Raw genomic sequence first — 22,349 nt, 5'->3', positions numbered from 1 at the left:
CAGTGTTGTGCGAGAAGACGAGCGACTGGGGAAGTGGATGGTGAGCCCGTGGAAGAGGATCGGGCAGTGAGGGTTCCCAAAGCAGCTCAGATTCCCAGAGGAAGAGCAAAGTTAATGGGAGCACCTCATCCAAGTCACGGCACCAATGAAAGGGTATCTTGCCGTGACCCTCCTTACCCAGAAGGACTCAGCGGACACGGGCCCATGCAAGAGGTTTTATTATCTAAAAGAGAAAGTAGCTGCCACTAGAGAGAGAGAGTGAGCAGCCGCGTGGTGCAGAGCGTTGTGCCTTTTGTGGGGGCAGAGTGGAAAAGTACTGCTTGGCCTGTTGCCTTGGGGGTGGGTCGGAATGTTTAGAAATAAGGTGAGGCAAGTCCAGGCAAGCCCCAGGCAAGTCCAGGCATGATTTTCACTGGCTTACGTGCTTGGAACCATGGAGTAAATGGAGGATAAATTACTATATCCTTATAAATAGTTTGCTGAGGTTTTTTTTAGCATGCTCTTTCATTTAATCATGTATTGTGGACATCACTGCATGTTAATATAGATATAGCACATTATTTTCTTTCTTAAGAAAACATGCTAAAGGAAATATTTACAGTGCAAAGCATGTCTTTTTTTAAGGGAAAACACGGAAGAGGAAATATTATTTATAGTACTAAGCATTTTTTTAAGGGAACAACATACATAATGTTGTAAGTCTGAGGAAAGGAAATCCTGGGACAAAATACCTCTAAAACTGGAATCAAGTCAAACGGAGAAATAAAGTTTAAAATTCATTTATTGCTTACAAACTGTAGTCAGGGGCCTTCTCTCCTTCCTGCTCCAGCAGAAGCAAAACCAGCCCTCTCCCTCACCTCTCAGGTACAGATAGGCCCTCTGTTGCCCAGGTAATCACCCATTGATACAGAGATGAACTTCTCTCCACCCCTGAGGAAAGATGCAAATGCACTAAAGCCATACTTCTTTCCACCTCTGAATGCTTACTGATATGCAGATGTACTAAAGCCAGGCGAGATATTCTAGAAATATTACAATTTTACCTACAACGTGCATGTTACATCTTAATAAATTTTTACATATGTAAATGTCTTATCTTGGGTTGCCATACAAAATGCCATAGACTGAGTGGCTTAAACAGCATAAATGTATTTCTTAATATTTGGGAGGCTGGGAAGTCCAAGACCAAAGTGTCAGCAAGGTCGGTTTCATTCTGAGATCTCTTTCTTGAAGAGTAAACAGAAAGAGAGCTGGAGAAAGAGAGCTCAAAAGCTCTCTGATGTTTCTTATACTAATCCTACCACATCAGGGTCCACCCTGATGACCTCATCTAACCTTAATCACTTTCTGAAAGTATCCAGTGAAGTTGAATTGGGGGTTGCCATCAACATATTGAATTTGGAGGGGGGTGGGGGAATGGGGGAGCACAATTCAGTCCATAGCAGTAAAGCTTATTTTTTTTAAGGAGAATAAGGCTTTACATACTGTATACTTGTTAAATATCTTTATACATAAAACAAAATAAAGAATTAAAGGATTTGGTTGGATAATTTAGGAAACATGTGAATCCTTTGGAATTTGTTACCTACTGGAACATAAGCTCCATGTGGACAAAGATTCTTGTCTTTTCTAAATTTTTTTGCTAAATTTCATGTCTAGAACAATGATTATCACATAACTGGAGCTCAATATTTATCAAATAAATGACTGAATCGTTTATCTTTTGGAGGAGGGAGGCAGCATCAGAATTTAGGAGCCACATGAGTCATTAAGACAGACTGACTTGATTTAATCTCAGCTCTATCACTAGCTCTCTTACCTTGGACAAGTTATGTAAACTCTCTGTGTCTTCAAAATGGGTATAGTAGGCTTGTAACAGGAATTACACACTTGAAATGTGCCGCCAAACGCTGTATCCCACTGGAATATTCAAAGTAAGGCAGTATGTTTGCATTTCCTGAAACTGCTTATTACTTGGATTTAAAATCTATGAACCTAATTTGAGCCCCTAAATTAGGTCTATGTGCATGCACCATCTATAAAATCACCTGCTTGTGGTGATAGTCTTTGGAGCCTGGTATGATTTCTAAAAATACAAACTTAGTCTCCTTTTGTCATTAGGTACTTTTTCAGGGAAAGCAAGCTTAAAGTACAGCTGCTAAGATAGAATCTTTAAACTTTTGGATGATGAAAAGGGATTCATAAAAAAAAAAAATTTGAAGAGCCTCTGCTTTAGTCGCTCCATATATAACAAAAGGCAATTCTTTTAATTTCTTATTAATATATTATAAATTTTGATGTCTTCATCAGTTGTACATTATCTCTCTTCTGAGTTTGCTTCTGTTAAATTAGAAGCTTCTTCTGTGGCCCAAGGCGGGCCTGCCTAGGGGTAAACTACAACTCCCAGGATTCCCGGGTGGGAGCTCCTGGGAGTTGTAGTTCTCTCCACACTCTGCTGCTGCCCACCGCCCCCTCCCGCGCTCCATCGACTCCCACACCCTGAGTACCGGCTCGGAATAAGTACTGTGCGCCGTAATCTCCTGGGAATTTCTTTCTCGCTTTGTCATTTTTGTTTGTTTCTCGGTTTGTTATATTTCTCTCGTTTCCTCTATTAGCTCACTGTAACGCAGACTCAACGAAAAGTGACCAGACGCAGGCGGAGACGGGAGCGAGCGTTTACCCGGAAGTGAAAGCCGTCCCGTGTCTGTCGGGCTGAAACTTAACGGATCACCGAAGGTTCCGACCTCAGAAAGGCGAAAGCTGCGGTCCTTCCTTTTTCTTAGGTATCTAAATCTTTTTCTCTTTTCTGATCTTAAGAAGTCTTTTTTCTTACCCCATTTTTTCCCCCATCCCCTTATGGGATCACTCTGTGTAGTGAGTTACACAGCTGAGTTTGCACGTGCTGTTCTCGCGCGGGCTTGGTGTCACTGCCGACGTGCGGACTCCGCGAATTGTTCCTAGAGTAGTGGAGTAATCCTGTTACTGTGGTGGGTGATGAGACTTGCTGTTCTCAGGTATAGGTAATCCTAAAGAGTAAATGTCTTGGCTTTTGGTTTTCTTCTCTTAACATGAAATTCATGACCTTGAAAGTTAGACATTTTAGCTACAAGTGTTCCAACAAAAATCTGTTCGTCATCCTTCTAGTCTTTCAGTTTTCAAATGGGCACACCTGCTCTGATGTGCTTGAGACTGGATGGCAAGACACACAGAAACCTCTGCTGGAGGACTGTACCACAACAGGTTGCTGGGCACTGGTGCATTCTTCCAGTCCTTTTCCAAATTTGATCCAGTATGTTAAAGTTCACATGTAAAAACTTGCAACCTCTGAATATTTTAGAGACCATTCTGAATATTTTATTTCCTAGAAGTTTGATATCTAAGTTGGCACACTTATAAGGATCAAATGAGTTAACATGTGAATGCACCTCCTAGCACAGTAGGAACAATGGACACAGGGAAGACAATTTTTGATACTTAGGGACAAAATAAATTTCAGCTTTGCACCTCAGAAGTTTAGGGACAAAGTGGTTTTTTTTAGACCACTGTATTCTTTTTCCTTTCTTAATAAAAACGGTTGTGCGTACTTATGTTAGCTTTTAATTATCTCTGTTAAAGGGGAGGAGAACAGATAATTATTGTACACAGCCATTTTCACCTAATTTGTAATTTTCTTTAAGTATTTTTTTTCTGATTGTAAAAGTAGTAAGTACTACATGTATAGAAGACTGGAAAACACTAAAAAGAAGAAAAAATAGAAAGCAAGTTTAAGGTATCCATAATTGCACAACTAACAATCATCTCATTAACATTTTGGCATATTTCTTTTTTAGTTTTTTTTTTTTTCAAAATATTCTATGTGCCTTTTTTACACATATACCATATATTGTAGAACATTTTGAAAAGCTAATTGAGACTATATTGTTCTGCATCTGCTTTTTTCATTTAATGTAATTACCACTATTGTTCCTTTTCACAGACCTTCTACTTTCTTAGTCTGTTAATATTTTGAGGTTTTCTTTCTTCAGCATCCCACTTAAAAGAGAAGCACTTTTGAAGAGTAATTGCAGAACTGAGAATGAAAAGCACTGAGCTTTGAACAGGCAACCTGCAATCTAATATCAGCTCTGCCCCTCTCTGGCTGAGTGAATGATCATGATTAAGTTACTCGACTTCTTGGACATCTAGTTACCTAAAATTAAAGAATTAGGCAAAATAGTTATTATTGCCTTCACATTTTAAAATCTATGAATAAGTGAACCACTTAAAGTTTGCATGATTATTTCATATCTTTCAGGTGCTTGTTCACATACTGAATCCTAGAATCTGGATGCTTTCTCGAAAATAGCTGATTTATTCCATTTTATAGATATATTTATGAATGTCACACATACTCATTTCCTGTAGTTAATTACATAGTGTGAGTGAGTAGAAAACAGTGCTATCTTCATTTATTTTAATATGTTATATTCAGAGGTTTGAAGAATTATTTTCTTTTTGTGGGTAATTGAATTTTGGTACTATTGGGGCTGGCTGAGGCAGTGAATTGAGCAAGATTTCTTGAGACTCATTCCTGCATTTACATTTGCAGAGTTTTTTCCCGATTTTTCTCAAATTGTGTTTATTATATTTCAGATGCTGAGATGAATCGTCACCTGTGTGGTTGGCTTTTTAGACATTCCTGTCTTAACAGTCATGGCCAGTGCTACATCCACCCCCATTCTCATCAGTTTACACAGAAACGTCTTGATACAAAGTTTTGGGTTTTTAGACAAAACAGGAATCACATTCTCCATCATCTGTTAAATAAGAATCAGTCCAGGAGATGCTATCATGAGGTCACCAGGATGCTCTGGAAGCATAAAGCACTACAGAAATATATGGAGGACCTGAATAAGGAGTACCGAGCACTTGATCAGGGTTTGCAGCATATCTCTGTGAATGAAGGGGACCCAAAGTCCTTCAATCGAAGGCATGCTGAGTTGGCACCGCTTATAGCCATTTACCAAGAAATTCAGGAGGCTGAACAAGCAATTGAAGAATTAGATTCAATGTGCAAAAGTAGGTAAAAAAATATGAGTCTATACAAGCATATGATTGATTTTCTAAGTTACAAGCTTTATTGAACTCATTCTTTTTAAAAAGCCTGCAAGTAATAAGCTCTACACTTGGAGAGGACAGGACTGTTCTCTGGGTGTTTGCAGTATTTCAGCTCCTATAAAAATCAACTACTAAGAGACCAAGTGCCTCATGGTGCTTGCCAAGAAGTTCTTAGTGTCTGGGAGACTGAATATTGACTTTTTCAGAAGATTAATTTGTTGAATAGATCTTTACTGAGCATTATCGTACATTTCAGGGACACAAAAATACAGTTCCTACCCCCATTAAAGGCTTATATGGTCTAGGTGTGATTTCATCACCCTGAAAAAGAAGTCCTGTACCCATTAGCTATCTTGTTCCAATCTCCTCTTGCCTACTAACTCTAGGCAATCACTAATCTAATTTCTGTCTCTGTATATTACTTGCTTCAGGCATTTTATATGAAAAGAATCATATAATATGTTGTCCTTTGTGACTAGCTTCTTTTACTTAGCATATTTTTAAGATTCACCTATGTCATAGCACATGAAAGTACTTCATTTCTTTTTTATGCTGAGTTATATTCCATTGTACGGATGTCCCATATTTTATTTATTCATCAGTTGGTGGGTATTGAGTTGTTTTTTCCACTTTTTAGTTATTGTGAATAATGTTGCTGTGAACATTGCATACAAGTTTTTTTTTTAATTAAGGGTATCATTGATACATAATCTTATGAAGGTTTCCCATGAGCAACATTTTGGTTTCCACATTCACCCATATTATCAAGTCCCCCACCAACCCATTGCAGTCACTCTGTCAACATAGTAAGATGCTATAGAGTCACTACTTGTCTTATCCGTGCTTTACTGCCTTCCCCATGACCTAGCTATATTGTGAGTACCAATCATAATGCCCCTTAATCCACTTCTCCCTCCCTCCCCACCCACCTTCCCCAACCCCTTCCCTTTGGTAACTGCTAGTCTCTTGGAGTCTGTGAGTTGGCTGTTGTTTTGTTCCTTCAGTTTTGCTCTGTTGTTATAGTCCACAAATGAGTGGAATCATTTGGTACTTGTCTTTCTCTGCCTGGCTTATTTCACTGAGCATAATACCTTTGAGCTCCATCCATGTTGTTGCAAATGGTAGGATTTGTTTTCTTCTTATGGCTGAATAATCTTCCATTGGGTATATGTACCACATCTTTGTCCATTCATCTACTGATGGACACTTAGGTTGCTTCTGTATCTTGGCTATTGTAAATAGTGCTGTGATAAACATAGGGACACGTGTCTTTTTGAATCAGGGATTTTGTTTTCTTTGGGTAAATTCCTAGGAGTGGAATTCCTGGGTCAAATGGTATTTCTGTTTTTATTGAGGAACCTCCATATTGCTTTCTGCAGTGGTTGAACTACTTTACATTCCCACCAGCAGTGTAGGAGGGTTCCCCTTTCTCCACATCCTTGCCAGCATTTGTTACTCCTTGTCTTTTGGATTTTGGCCATCCTAACTGGTGTGAGGTCATATCTCATTGTGGTTTTAATTTGCAATTCCCTGATAATTAGCGATGTGGAGCATCTTTTCATGTGCCTGTTGGCCATCTGAAGTTTTTTGTAGAAGTGTCTGTTCATATCCCCTGCCCATTTTTTAATAGGGTTATTTGCTTTTTGGGTGTTAAGGCATGTGAGTTCTTTGTATATTTTGGATGTTAACCCCTTGTCGGATATGTCATTTACAAATATATTCTCTCATACTGTAGGATGCCTTTTTGTTCTGCTGAGAGTGTCCTTTGCTGTACAAAACTTTTTAGCATGATGTAGTCCCATTCATTCATTTTTTATTTTGTTTCCCTTGCCCAAGGAGATGCGTTCAGGAAAAAGTAGCCATGTTTCTATTCAAGAGATTTTTGCCTATGTTTTCTTCTAAGAGTTTTATGGTGTCACTTACATTCAGGTCTTTGATCCATTTTGAGTTTACTTTTGCTTATGGGGATACACAACAATCCAGTTTCATTCTCTTGCATGTAGCTGTCCAGTTTTGCCAACACCAGCTGTTGAAGAGGCTGTCATTTCCCCATTGTATATCCATGGCTCCTTTATCATATATTAATTGATCTTATATGCTTGGGTTTATATCTGGGCTCTCTATTTTGTTCCACTGGTCTATGAATCTGTTCTTGTGCCAGTACCAAATTGTCTTGATTACTGTGGCTTTGTAGTAGAGCTTTAAGTTGGGGAGTGAGATCCCCCCTACTTTATTCTTCCTTCTCAGGATTGCTTTGGCTATTTGGGGTCTTTTGTAGTTCCATATGAATTTTAGAACTATTTGCTCTAGTTAGTTGAAGAATGCTGTTGGTATTTTGATAGAGATTATATTGAATCTGTAGATTGCTTTATGCAGGATGGCCATTTTGACAATATTAATTCTTCCTATCCATGAGCACGGAATGTGTTTCCATTTATTCATATCTTCTTTAATTTCTCTTGAGAGTGTCTTGTGTTTTCAGGGTATAGGTCTTTCACTTCCTTGGTTAGGTTTATTCCTAGGTATTTTATTCTTTTTGATGCAACTGTGAATGGAATTGCTTTCCTGATTTCTCTTTCTGCTAGTTCATCATTAGTGCATAGGAATGCAACAGATTTCTGTGTATTAATTTTGTATCCTGCAACTTTGCTGAATTCAGATACTAGATTTAGTAGTTTTGGAGTAGAGTCTTTAGGGTTTTTTTATGTACAATATCATGTCATCTTCAAACAGTGACAGTTTAACTTCTTCCTTACCAATCTGGATGCCTTTTATTTCTTTGTGTTTTCTGATTGCCGAGGCTAGGACTTCCAGTACTGTGTTGAATAAAAGTGGGGAGAGTGGGCATCCTTGTCTTGTTCCTGATCTTAGAAAAAAAGCTTTCAGCTTTTCGCTTTAAAGTATGATGTTGAGTATGGGTTTGTCATATATGGCCTTTATTATGTTGAGATACTTGCCCTCTATACCCATTTTGTTGAGAATTTTTATCATGAATGGATGTTGAATTTTGTCAAATGCTTTTTCAGCATCTATGGAGATGATCGTGTGGTTTTTGTCCTTCTTTTTGTTTATGTGGTGGATGATGTTGATAGATTTTTTTAATATTGTACCATCTTTGCACCCCCGGAATAAATCCCACTTGATCATGATGGATGATCTTTTTGATGTATTTTTGAATTCTGCATGCTAATATTTTATTGAGTATTTTTCATCTGTATTCATCAGGGATATCAGTCTGTAATTTTCTTTTTTGTGGTGTCTTTGTCTGGTTTTGGTATTAGAATGATGCTGGCTTCATAGAATGAGTTTAGAAGTATTATGTCATCTACTTCTTGGAAAATTTTAAGGAAAATGGGTATTAGGCCTTCTCTAAATGTTTGATAAAATACAACAGTGAAGCCATCTGCTCTGGAGGTTCTGTTCTTAGGTAGTTTTCTGATTACCGATTCAATTTCATTGCTCATAATTGGTCTGTTCTGATTTTCTGTGTCCTCCTGGGTCAATCTTGGAAGGTTGTATTTTTCTTGAAAGTTGTCCATTTTTTCTAGGTTATCCAGTTTTTTAGCATTTAATTTTTCATTGTATTCCATAATAATTATTTGTATTTCTATGATGTCCCTAGTGATGTTTCCTTTCTCAATTTTGATTCTGTTTGTGTGTGTAGACTCTCTTTTTTTCTTGATAAGTCTGGCTAGGGGTTTATCTGTTTTGTTTATTTTCTTGAAGAACCAGCTCCTAGTTTTGCTGATTATTTCTATTGCTTTATTCTGTTCAATATTACTTATTTGTGTTGTGATCTTTATTATGTCTACTTTATTATTCTACTGACTTTGGGCCTCATTTATTCTTCTTTTCCTAGTTTCATTAATTGTGAGTTTAGACTGTTCATTTGGGATTGTTTTTCTTTCCTGAGGTAAGCCTGTATTGCAACATAATTTCTTAGAACTGTTTTCACTGCATCCCACAGGTTTTGGGGTGTTGAGTTGTTTTCATTTTTCTCCATATATTGCTTTATACCTGTTTTTGTTTGGTCATTGATCCGTTGATTATTTAGATGCATGTTGCTAAGCCTCAAAGTGTTTGTGGGCTTTTTCTTTTTCTTTGAATAATTTATTTCTAGTTTCATATCTTTGTTGTCTGAGAAGCTGGTTGGCCCAAATTCAGTCTTTTTGAATTTATTAAGGCTCTTTTTGTGGCCTAGTATTTGATCTGTACACAAGTTTTTGTGTGGCCATAGAATACTGAGTTGTATAACACCATACAACTAACCTTTTAAGGAATTGCCAGAGTATTTTCAAAAGTGGTTGCACCATTTTACATTCCACCCCCAGTGTATGAGGGTTTCAATTTTCCACATACTTGCCAACCCTTGTTATCTACCCTTCTGATTCTGTCTATCCTAGTGGGTATGAAGTGATATCTTACTGTGGTTTTGGTTTGCATTTTCTTGATCAATGATGTTGAACATCTTTTCCTGTGCCTATTGGACATTTGTGTATAATTTTTGGATAAATGACTATTCAGATCCTTTGCCTATTTTTTAATTGAGTTATTTGTTTTTTTATTATTTAGTGTAAGATTCCTTTATATTACAGATACAAGTCCTTTGTCAGATATATGGTTTACAAACGTTTTTTCCCATGCTGTGGGTTGACCCTTAAATTTTAATGATACCAAATTTATCTCTTTTTTCCTCTTGCTGCTTGTGTTCTTTGTGTCATATCTAAGAAACTGTGTGACCTAAGTCATAAAGGTTTATATTTATGTTTTCTTCCAAGAATTTTATAGTTTTGGACTTTACATTTAGGTCTTTGATCTGTTTAAGCTAATTTTATATATGATATAAAAGCTGTTTGTTTTTAATTTTATTATTTTGTAATATTGCTGTTGCCTAAACATTTTTTCTCTTAGGAAAATTTTTCAAAATATACAGAAGTTGAGAGAAAGTACAATGGACTACTGGGTTTCAACATTTATCCAGATTTTGCTATTGGTTTTTAATTCCTAAACTCTCTTCTGTGCTCCATTCTGTTCATTGAGCCTTAGAGATGTTAAGCAATGTTGAGGCCAGTCACAGTTATACTTGTAAAGTCTGAGTTTTTTCTTGCTTTCTATTAGTGGTTCCACGAATCTTTCACTTACATTTAATGAGGATTATTTTTTATTATTTTGCATTATGCTACTCAAAATTGTAATTAATTAGTTTTGGAGAAAGTTCCTTGCACATAAGAAAATATGCTTTCTAAATTAAATTGACATGGCCTCTTTCAGCCCTGGTTGTATCATGTGTAATGTTAGTAGAGATTTTTCTCAATTTTTGAGAGAATAGGATGCCAGTGGTCACTGAGCCATAAAAGAAGAGCAAGGATGTAAACTCAGTTGATTAGACTCCACAGCTTCTGTTCTTGTCCACTGTACAATGATTCAAAGCCCAGTAGTCTACCTCTGTAATCCATCTTGGCATGAGTCCCCTTCTCTTCTTCACTAATGTACATCTTCAGTATATCTCACTGTAAATGATCACAGTAAATGCCTAGCTTGTAGTGCCACCTCTAGGCTTTCCCAGTCCAAGTACAACCTCCATCATGTTACTTCCCTGCTCAGGATTTTCAGTAGTTAACATTGCCTGTAAATACAGATTTCTTGGTTTGGCATTAAAGAGCCTCTGCAGAGTGATCCTATCTCTTTGTGTAGTATATTAATTCCCTTTTCATATTCTGCCTTCCAACCAAAATAGACAACCTGTCATTCCCTGGATACACCCGTGCCATCCAGGTCTGACTTTACTCACATTGTTACTCACCATTTTCACCTTGTTAAAACTCAGTCTTCTTACAAAGTGTGGCTTGGCTGTCATACTGTGGCTTCAGTCCCCTCTGTAAAAACAAGGGTGGTTACCTTTCTCGGTTTTGTATTCTGACCATTTTTGTAATTGTCTTAACCTCCGCTCCTTCCCCATTCTCTGTTCCTCAAGCACAGGGCCTGTGTCTGATTTATTTTTCTATCTCCTGACCACCAGAGAAGACTAAATAGGCTCTCAAGTCTTTGTTGATAATGAAATTGAATTAGGTTGGATTTTATAGTTCAGTAAATAATAGGAGGCCACAAAAACTAATTTTATCTGATTGCAAATTAGAAGGGTTTTCTAATTCCTCCGACCCAGCAGATATCTAAACTGAGTAATCTGTAGCATATGTGCATAATGTGGAGCCATTCATGCTATTACAATTCTGCAACAGATGATTCATAATTAGAATTTAGGTCAGATAGTGCCTTATAACCAGGAAGCCTTCCTCAAGTACTGAAGGCTGGGTTAAATCCCCTCCTTTATGCCTCAATAGCACTGCCTTAGCACATATTGTAATCATGTGAACATGTCCATCTTCCCACCAGACTGAGCCACTTGAGGCCTGGAACCGTATTTTATTCATCCTTGTGTCTGCAACATCCTTGTTTCTAGCAGAGTCTGGTGCATAGTAAGTGTTAAATGTTGAAAGCATGAATGATGCATAGAATCCCACAAGAGCCTAATGACTTCCATTTCCAGAGAAGAGTTTTAAAGAGCCTTCTCTCTTTTATCATTTTGATTCTTCCCTTCTAGTTTCTTTATTGTTATTAAAAATAAAATTTTCTGCCTCAATTTGCAAGCATTGCCACTGACACATGGAGTCTCTCTGCATCTGGAGCAGTGGAATCGACAGTTGTTAAGATCCACCATGTTTGGCCACTGTATCGCTATTAGCTTTTTTTGTTAGAGCTCCATGATTTCACTTTCTGCTTTTGAAATGATATGAAAAAGACCATTGTTTCCATAAAGCAGAGGTTTCAAAGATGTTTTGTTTGACCTGTAGTGTTTTTTTCCTATGCATTTTTTTGTTAAGGTATTATTGATATATACTCTTTTGAAGGTTTCACATGAAAAAACAACATGGTTACTACATTTACCCATATTAGCAAATCCCCACCCATACCCCATTGCAGTCACTGTCCATCTCCATCAGTGAAGTAAGATGCCACAGAGTCCCTATTTGCCTTCTCTGTGCTATACTCTCTTCCCTTTGACCCTCCACACCATGTGTACTAAACGTAATACCCCTCAATCCCCTTCTCCCTCCCTCCACCTGCCCTCCCACACCCCTCTCCTTTGGTAACTGCTAGTCCCTTCTTGGAGTCTGTGAGTCTGTTGCTGTTTTGTTCTTTCAGTTTTGCTTTGTTGTTATAGACCACAAATGAGGGAAATCATTTGGTACTTGTCTTTCTCCATTTGGCTTATTTCACTGAGCATAATATCCTCCAGCTCCATCCATGTTGCTGCAAATGGTAGGATTTGTTTCTTTCTTATGGCTGAATAGTATTCCATTGGGTATATGTACCACATCTTCTTTATCCATTCATCTACTGATGGACACTTAGGTTGCTTCCATATCTTGGCTATTGTAAATAGTGCTGCAATAAACAGGGGTGCATATATCTTTTTGAATCTGAGAAATTGTATTTCTTTGAATAAATTCCTAGGAGTGGGATTCCTGGGTCAAATGGTATTTCTATTTTTAGTTTTTTGAGGAACCTCCATATTGCTTTTCACAATGGTTGAACTAGCTTACATTCCCACCAGCAGTGTAGGAGGGTTCCCCTTTCTCCACATCCTTGCCAGCATTTGTTGTTCTTAGTCTTTTCAATGCTGGCCATCCTTACTGGTGTGAGGTGATATCTCATTGTGGTTTTAATTTGCATTTCCCTGATGATTAGTGATGTGGAGCATCTTTTCATGTGTCTGTTGGCCATATGAAGTTCTTCTTTGGAGAACTGTCTCTTCATATTCTCTGCCCATTTGTTAATTGGGTTCTTTGCTTTTTGGGTGTTGAGGCGTGTAAGTTCTTTATGTATTTCTGATGTTAACCCCTTGTCGGATATGTCATTTACAAATATATTCTCCCATACTGTAGGATGCCTTTTTGTTCTGTTGATGGTGTCCTTTGATCTGTAGTGTTTTCAAAAATGTTTACTAGGTCTGAACATTTTAAGAGATTCCAGAACTTATAAAGTTCTATTTCTGACTCTTGAAAACACTGGAGGCTCTATCCATGCCAGAGTCCCCACAGTGTGTTGAGTGATAGCTGCCACCTTGAGGCAAGAATGATCACCCCAATTTATTCTACCACTTACCTTACTTGGGTTTATATTTAATTAACCATTCCCTTTTTAAATTTGATTAATCACTGATTTCTCTAATTATGTCTAGACTTTCAAATCACAAACTCTTTTGAGCAAGGTCATACTTCTCTTCACACTGAGTTTTTTGGACATGCTTCACAAATACTTAATTGACACTTTCTAACTATTCTAACTGCTTTTGTATAATCCCTTGCCTTTGTCACTGAAAGAAATCAAAGTAGGCAGAGATTAGATAAGTATTTAAGGGTTTCTCTGTAAGTATTCGAAAAGTTTTACCATTATTTCCATTTCCTGGTTTGTAGGTCTAACTAAACAAGATGAAAAGCAGTTACAAGAACTTGCAGTGGAAGAGAGGCAAACCATTGTTCAGAATATCAGCATATTATACAGTGAGGTACGTACTAGGAGGTCAACTAATCTCAATAGGGTTAATATGAAGAAATACTGTTCTTGGCTAGGCTGTGCCTTGGTGCTCAAAGTACTTCCCAAAACTATTTATTAAGTCTCTCTGTGATAGGTGACTAAGCTGGGCTTAGTACTGTAACTTACTACAAAAGGAGATTGAAGCAATTGTGATGCAAAGAATAAAACAACTGTCCTACATCCACCATTTCAACAATATTACAAAGCTGCTAACTTGCTAGGCAAAGGAACTTATGCTGGTGAAGAAACTGAGTTCACTAATGGGAAGAATCAGCCATTTATAAGTCTCAGTAAGGAGGAGTGGCTCATAGTTATTGTGTTAATTAAGGATTGAAATTTGGATTCTGCATAAAATGGAACAAATCCAAGGGTATCGAGACAGTTGGTTAACACAAGCCTTTAGCACCTTCTAGCTCAATGGATGATTTGTCCAAGACAATGAAAAACAGTATCATGACCAGCTTTCCCTCTGTCCTACTTGCCATCCTCCTGCCTTCAGTCTTCCCTACTCTAGGAATCCAGTAGAGGGGCTTGTGGAGGGTGCTGCGTACATATCAGTTATTTTTATCACTGATTTAAACAACTAATCAAAGGCAGAAATGATGTATGTGACTCATAGTCTAATATTTTCTCCCACAGACAATATCGTTTCTAGCAGAGAGGGAGTGTTTTAAATATTGTCAGTAGGGAGAGTTATGACACATTGGTACTTTTGGTTTGCTTTGAAAGACTGTTCAGTAATAATAAAAATAAAATTGCTTCCCTCTTATTTCTAAGAAGGAAGTTGGTTACTTTATTAGGAAGCCCCTTCTATTCTTGTCACAGTTGAGCCTTGCAGTGGGAGTCGTCAACATACTCTAAACAGAACAACTCTACTAGGAAGGCAGGACATGGTCTGGTACTGCCATCATTTACGCAAGGAGACAATATGCAGTCCTATGTAAAAAGTCCTTATTTTCTTCAGATGAAGACTTTCAAAGCTTTACTCCATTCATTAGATGAAAGAAGCTACTGTTCAGAACTAATAAGAGGCAAAATCTGAAGAAAATTGCACAGAACACTCTTAACTTTGATCTAAACTTCTGCATTTTAGAATATTAAGATACCTGATAGCATAGTAGAGAATGTCTTGACAAGTAACCTCATTGTTAACATGAATTGGTCATTTATTTTAGTTCTGATTAGGTCTACTTATTATAGCAATTTAGGACTAGCCCTCATTGGGGTGACATGTGATTTTGTTCATTACTGATTTTTTAATGATTGAGGGTCTTTTACCTAAGTTCAAGAAATAATAGTATTCTATGGAAAATAGACACACTGATGCTCATTTTTTTTTCTTTTTTAGCTTTTCCAGAGTCTAGTGCCAAAGGATAAATGTGACAAGAATGATGTTATATTAGAGGTGACATCTGGAAGAACTACTGGGGGTCAGTAAAATAATTTTATTGTAAATGGCCTTAAAAAATACTTAAATTTGACCTTGATGTGAAACACTAACTTTAAAAGCCTATTAAATGTGTTTCACTGTAGATATCTTTACTCCCCATTTCTGAGGACCCTGTACCTTAGACTGGCTTTCTTAGAAATTTGTGCTGAATACTTTTTGTATTTCGTTTTAGGTGATATCTGCCAACAATTTACCCGGGAAATATTTGACATGTACCAAAATTACTCAAGCTATAAACACTGGAAATTTGAACTTCTGAATTATACACCAGCTGATTATGGTAGGCAATGTATTTAAGGATTTTGTCCATAGAAGATGATGAAATTTATTTCACCTCTGATCTTGTTTAAAACCCTATTGTCTCATTTTTTAAAACATTTTCTATATCTATTGAGTAGTATGACATAGGCTGATCAGTCACAGTGGCTTACTATAGTAGAGTTCATAACTGGGAGAATAGAGTCGGAAGAAGGGAAGGAAGGAATATCTGAATTACAGAATATTTCCTTGTGGAGGACAGATACATACCTTGCCTTGAAAATCATTGCTCTCTGTATTCAAAGCAAAGATACGTTAAAGTTTTTGTGCTAAAGAACCTTATCATTTATGTGATACATGGGAAACTCTTACTGTTAGAGAAGTGGCTAATGATGTGTTTGTAATTTAGAGGAAAGCAGAAAAAGGTCATTATTTGTCTTCATTTTCAGGAAGCATCCATTCTAGTTGGGCTGATAAAAAGTCATACAACATAAACAGTAACAAACAATGCAAGTTCTTAAACTTTTAAATATGCAAGTATGTTAAATCAGAACATCTGATAGTAATTCTTTTTTTCCCCATTCTATTAATCCATCTAAAAGTTTTTGTCATCTTGATTATGTAGTGATATACTGTAGCAGACAGAGGGGTCATCCATAATAAGCCACAAGCTATCAAAGTGGCGGAAGAGGATTAAAGTAAATTAAGCAGTAGAGGAAAATGAAAATCAGTACATAGCATAAGTAAGTTGTGCTTACTACAGATTTTAAATATAGTTAGTACCCTGGAAAGGGGAATATTAGTGACAGCAGACAGAAGACACAACCTGAGCAACAGCAGGGTGGTGGGATCTTGGTCTGTGTGTAGGAGAGCGAGGAAGCCAATTTACTCAGAGCATATTTGTGTGGAGAAGCAATAGGAAATAGGTTTGAGTGGGTAGAGTTTAAACAGCCTTGAAAGCTGAATAGGGCTTGACTGTTAGGCAATAGGGATCTGTTGTAGATTTCATTAATAAGAATATGATATTTGATAGCTGTTAGCACAGAGATAATGACCGATGCTGAGAGAATCAGTGAGGGAGCGTCCGTGGAGAGGGCACGGCCGGGGCACTGAGCCTGGAGAACAGCCACATTCACAGAAGGTGCACTAGTCGGCAAGAGCACGGTGGTCAGAGAAGCAGAAAGAGGATGAGGACGATGTGACGTGGAAGCAAGCGAGGGCGGGGTTCCACAGTGACATCACCAGGAGCAGCAGCCTCATGGAAGAGAGTATGGCGGGGGCCGTTGTCAGCGACTCCGGGGGTGCGTGTTTTGAATCCAGCTTTCATTCTGGAAGGAAAGGGAAGCGAACTTGAGGACAGGAGGAAAGGTTCCACCTCAGGTGTGGCTTGAACAACAGCTGGAAAAACTTTCTTTTGGACATACTGACTCACTGGCAAAAATAAATATATCTTAAAAAGTAAAAAGGCCTTTATTTAAAGGAGAAAAATTTTTAATTGTTCACTCATATACCTCTAAAATTAAAGACTAAGAGTAAATCTCTATTCATTGAAATTACAAGATAATTTTAATCAATTTATTATAATCAGGAGAAGAAAAAGATATGAATAGGAAGAGACTAAAATGGGGAAAGAGGAAAGAGCCCCTGTCTTCTAAAATGTCTATTCTACATGATATATATGTTATATAATATAGAAGTGTGTATGTAACACCTTTATATATATATATATAAAACACACACATATATAAAACAACACACACACACATATGTATATATATATAATATGTATGTTTTTTACGTATAATTGAAATAGGAACTCCACAGAGATTCACACAGCACTAAAAGCTAAGGTTGAAAAGAAACACACTTTCATACAAAAATTCATATGTCCAGTGACTTAAAAGCGTGTGGATGTGTGACTGCAGGTACAGACAGGGGCGATTCTCAGCTGTCACAGAGCAGTCCGAGCTTAGTGGCCACTGACAGTCTCTGCGGAAGCCGGGGAGGGCAAGGCCTGGTCCGGCACCGTGAGTCTGTGTCCACGGTGCCTGAGGAGCTGAGATATTTTCCAAGTTAAAGGGATTCTGTGAAATGTGTTACATTGTCTCTCCCTTCCCAACAGACTGAGGTTTATAATTATGTTTTGTTATTCTCTGCTCATCAGTTGAATTCAGGGAGAGGTCGATTACAGTAATGTGATGGTTATTTTTATACGTCCAGAAGACATGCATTTCACCAATGGTGAGAGATCTGTGAGGGGAGCCCTGGCACCCTTGAAGAGTTCTGTGGTCACTCTTCTCTGTAGGCAGACCTTCCAGTGGGGCTGGAAACTGAACTAGAAAACCTAAAGGCAATGGGAGTAATTGGGTCATAACGTGGCAGGGGCCAAGCAGTGGCGCTCACGGCCAAAGGCAGGGTGGGCACGGTTGCTCTAATGCGCAACAGAGTCAAGGCAACAGTTAGCATGGTCTGAATGTCACAGACCTGTGACCTTGGCTAACTGATCACAGTGTCCCTATAAGTGTAACAAATGGGAAGTCTACTCAGTTCTTACTTGATCTGTGTGAACAGAAAAGTAAGTGAACAGAGTCTAACTTTGATCATAAAAAAACAGAAGTCATGGCCCTTCAGTCAGTTCAGACTTGAGCCAGTTTATAGACCCTCACCTCGTGAATATAGGGGAGGCTGGGTTCCCCTTGAGGAAGGACCCCAGTACACTGCCAAAAATTTATTCTGCTAATCTTTTGTGTAATCTTCCACAAAGTCACCTGTGGCCTTTTACCAGGGAAACTGTGGCCTGGAAAAAGGAAGTAACCAGACCTTTCAGGGACTGGATACTGGCTCTGAACTAATTCTGGAAGATCCAAAATACCACTCTGTCCACCGTCAGAGGAGGGGCCTGTGGAGGTGGAATTTTAGCGAAGTCCTCAGGGTGGGCCCAGTGAATCCCTGAACCCATCCTTTGGTTATTTCCCCAGTTCTAAATGCATCTTTGGAACAGATATACTCATTAGCTAACAGAATCCCCATATGGGTTTCTTGACCTGTGGAATGAGGACTGTTATCATGGGAAGGACCAAATGGAAGCCACTAGAACTGCCTCTTCCTACGAAAATAGTAAACAAAGAGCAATACCACATTCCTGGAGAGTTTGCCAAAATTACTGTCACCATCAAGGACTTGAAAGATTCAGGGTTGGAGATTCCTACCATTCAGCTTGCCTATTTGGCCTATGCAGAGACAGCTGGATCTTGGACCATGACAGTGGATTATTAATAAGCTTAACCAAGTGGTGATTCTAACTGTAGCTGCTATACCCAATTTGGTTTTATTTTTTGAGCAAATTAACACCTCCTGATACCTGCTATGCAGCTATTGATCTGACAAATGCTTTTTTCTCCATACCTGTCAGCAAGGACCACCAAGAGCAGTTTTCTTTCAGCTGGCATGGCCAGCGATACACCTCACTGTCCTACCTCAGAGGTATATCAGCTCTAGCTCTACGTCATGATTTAGTTCACAGGGATCTTGATTGTCTTTCTCTTTCACAAGGTATCATACTGGCCCAGAAAAGCTGACGGTGTAGTTCCAGTTACTACTTATGCTCATCAACAGCTAAATGTCAATGCTGCTCAGTGCTACACAAGTGTTTTCTCAGTTATTCCTCACAACAACCCTTGGGTTGAATGCAGGGCTGTGTGCAGTATGAAAGGCTGTCCATTCAGGTGTGCAGTGCTGTAGCCCTAGTTATATATTACTGTCATTTACAAATAAGGACACCAAAGCATGGATAAATTAAGTAACTCACCTGTGGACATTCAGCTAGAAAGATGAGGAGCTTGAATTTGAACCCAGGCAGCCTAAGATTGACTCTATTATCTATAGAGTCAAGTTGCAACCTTCTCCTCTCCAATGAATATGAATTCAAATATTGCACTCAATAGGAAGTAAAGAGAGTACAAGGAATAATTTTAAAAGTACAGAGTGAGGGTGAGATGGGAGGTTTCAATTGTTGTGGCCTTACTCTATTCAGTTCCTGTTGTCTCTCATACTATGACCATCTTACTCCACTGAGTGTAAATGGTAAACAGTTAAATTTTTCATACTATCTGACCCCTAAATGCATGCCAGCTTCTTTATCTCGTATTCAAGAAGATGAACAATAATCTCTTCTGTTGTTGGGGTGAAATCAGCTGTATTGTCCATTCCTGATGTTATCTTCTTAAGGCATTTTCTAGGGTAGTCTATAACTTGACCCAGTTTTCATCTACCCTGCTGACTTCAGAAACTAGGTGGGTTAGGTCTGACTTCATGATACTGAATCTTTGTTAGAAGCATATCAGGAAAGTGGCAGTGGCACTGGGGGCAGTTTCCAGTCCCCCTGAATCCTCACATAAAAGCCAGCAACTGGACAGCAAAGCCAAGGATGTACAGGTGGTATTTATGCTAAAACTAACTGCACCATGACACCACTTTGTGCTGGGAAGAAACGGAGTTCACTCAACGAACTCGGTTAAGGTTTTTATAATCAGCAACACTGACTTCAGTAATAATTCATTCAAGTATTCAGGAAATATTCTTCCTATGATCCCTTTCTGAGGAATCTGTTGGAAAACAAAATTTCAGACAACTAAAATACAAAGTATCAGCATAAGAGGTAGAGGTGAGCCTTAAATATGTGGTTACCTGTAGAACTAGGTCTCACCGAGGACTAAGGGAAAGAATACAAGTATGTAAGACCATTTGTACAAGTGTACAAGTGTAGTATACGACCATTTGAACAATGGTGGGGGGAATGGAAGAACATACTCAAGAATGTTTAAATGTTTTTAGTAATCATATTCGTGGTAGAATTACTATTGTGATCCTGAGACTGTTGTATGTGTAATATGGGATAAAATAGATGAGTAATTATGGGATGTTCTTTTTTTGATTTAATTTTTTACTGAAGTATCATTACACAATCTTATATTGGTTTTGAATATGTAACAGAGTGATTCAACAGTTACCCATTTTATTAAATCTTCTCCCCCACTAATATAGTTATTATCTGTCAACATCAGATGTTACAGAATCAATGATTATATTCTCCATGCTGCACTACCATTCCCATGACGAGCTTATATTATGAGTGAGAATTTTTGTGCCCTTTTATCCCCCTCCCCAACCACCCATACCAACCCCTCCCCATGGTAACCACCAGTCATTCTCAGTGTCTATGAGTCTACTGCTATTTTGTTTGTTTTGTTTTGTTTTGTTTTGTTTATGTATTCCACAAGTAAGTGAAATCATTTGCTGCTTGTGTCTCTCCTCCTGGCTTATTTCACTTAGTATAATACCCAGTAGGTCCATCCATGTTGTTGCAAATGACAGGATTTTCTTTTTTTAATGGCTGAATTATATGCTATTGTGTATATGTACCACCTCTTCTTTATCTATTCATCTATTGATGGACACTTAGGTTGCTTCCATATCTTGGATATTGTAAATAATGTTGCAGTAAACATAGGAGTGCATTTATCTTTTCAAATTAGGGATTTTATTTTCTTTGGGTAAATTCCTAGAAGTGGAATTGTTTGTCCCGTGGTACTTATATTTATAGTTTTCTAAGGAGCCTCCATACTGCTTTCCACAGTAGCTGCCTCAGATTCACATTCCTACCAACAGTGTAGGAGGGTTCCATTTTCTCCACATCCTTGCCAACACTTGTTATTTCTTGTCTTTTGGGTAGTGGCCATTCTGATTGGTGTGAGGTGATATCTCAGTGTGGTTTTGATTTGCATTTCCCTGATGATTAGCGATGTGGAGCATCTTTTCGTGTGCCTGTTGGCCATCTGTATTTCTTCTTTGGGAAAATATCTGTTCAAGTCCTCCACCCATTTTTTAATCGGGTTATTTGTTTTTTGGTGTTGACTTGTATGAGTTCTTTATATATTCTCAATGTTAACTCCTTTCCAGATAAAGCATTTATAAATATATTCTCACAACTGTAGGTTGCCTTTTTGTTTTTCTGATGGTGTCCTTTGCTGTACAGAACCTTTTAAGTTGATGTAATCCCACTTGTTCATTTTTTATTTTGTTTCTCTTGCCCAAGGGGATGTGTCCAGCAAAAAATTATGTTGTTAATTACACCTGTTCCCTTATATATTTTCTGTCTGGTTGATCTATTTATGTGAGTGGTGTGTTAAAGTCTCCTAAGAAATGAATGAGTTCTAGTCTATTTTCCCTTTTAATTCTGTTAGTATTTATTTTACATATGTGGGTACTTCTATGTTGGGTGAATAGATATTTATAATGGTTATATCCTCTTGTTGAAGTGACTCCTTTATCATTACATAATGTCCTTCTTGTCTCTTGTTACTTTCTTTGTTTTGAAGTCCATTTTATTGGATATAAGTACTGCTACCCCTGCTTTTTCTCCCTTTTCTTGCATTGATACATCTTTTTCCATCCCTTCACTTTCAGTCTGTGTGTATCTTTGGGTCTGAAGTGAGTCTCTTGTAGGCAGCATATAAATGAGTCTTGTTTTTTATCCATTCCGCCACTCTGTCTCTTTTGATTGATGCATTCAGTCTATTTACAGTTAAGATAACTATTGATAGGTATGTATGTATTGCCATTTTATTGTTTTCTGGTTGTTTTTAGTAGCTCCTTTCTGTTCCTTTCTTCTTCTGATACCCTTCTCTTGTTATTTCATGGTTTTCTTTAGTGTTGTGATTGGATTTCTCTTTTTAAATTTTTTGTGCGTCTATCATAGGCTTTAAATTTGTGGTTACCATAAGGTTCATGGATAGCTTCCTAACCATGTAACAGACTATTTTGTTGACTGCTCTATTTCAAACACAATCTAAAAGTACTTCATTTTTATTCTTCTTCTTCCTCCACACTTTATGTAGTAAATGTCATAATCTGCATTTTTTGCATATCCCTTGACTGATTTTGTGTA

The 22,349-nt window shown here is 37.8% G+C and overlaps 1 protein-coding gene across 3 annotated transcripts in view; it reads left to right on the top strand.

Moving 5' to 3' along the window:
* The first annotated feature begins 2,450 nt into the window (after nt 1–2,450).
* The window catches only part of MTRF1 (mitochondrial translation release factor 1), a 50,264-nt gene continuing 30,365 nt past the window's right edge, over nt 2,451–22,349 (top strand). The window contains exons 1-6 of one of the 3 annotated variants that reach the window (XM_037022864.2): nt 2,451–2,520; nt 2,616–2,783; nt 4,633–5,058; nt 13,575–13,666; nt 15,044–15,125; nt 15,318–15,425. In XM_037022864.2, coding sequence (XP_036878759.1) covers nt 4,641–5,058; nt 13,575–13,666; nt 15,044–15,125; nt 15,318–15,425 — 700 coding nt within the window. In that variant the 5' untranslated portion in view covers nt 2,451–2,520; nt 2,616–2,783; nt 4,633–4,640. Of the gene's footprint in view, nt 2,784–2,939; nt 3,015–4,632; nt 5,059–13,574; nt 13,667–15,043; nt 15,126–15,317; nt 15,426–22,349 lie in introns of those variants that run through there. The other 2 variants (XM_037022867.2, XM_037022866.2) reach the window with 2 other exon arrangements.

This window comes from Manis javanica, chromosome 9, assembly GCF_040802235.1.
Source record: "Manis javanica isolate MJ-LG chromosome 9, MJ_LKY, whole genome shotgun sequence".
In the NCBI taxonomy this organism is placed as follows: domain Eukaryota; kingdom Metazoa; phylum Chordata; class Mammalia; order Pholidota; family Manidae; genus Manis; species Manis javanica.
Note: the sequence above shows the minus strand (reverse complement) of the source record. Positions and strands in the feature narration are given on the sequence as shown.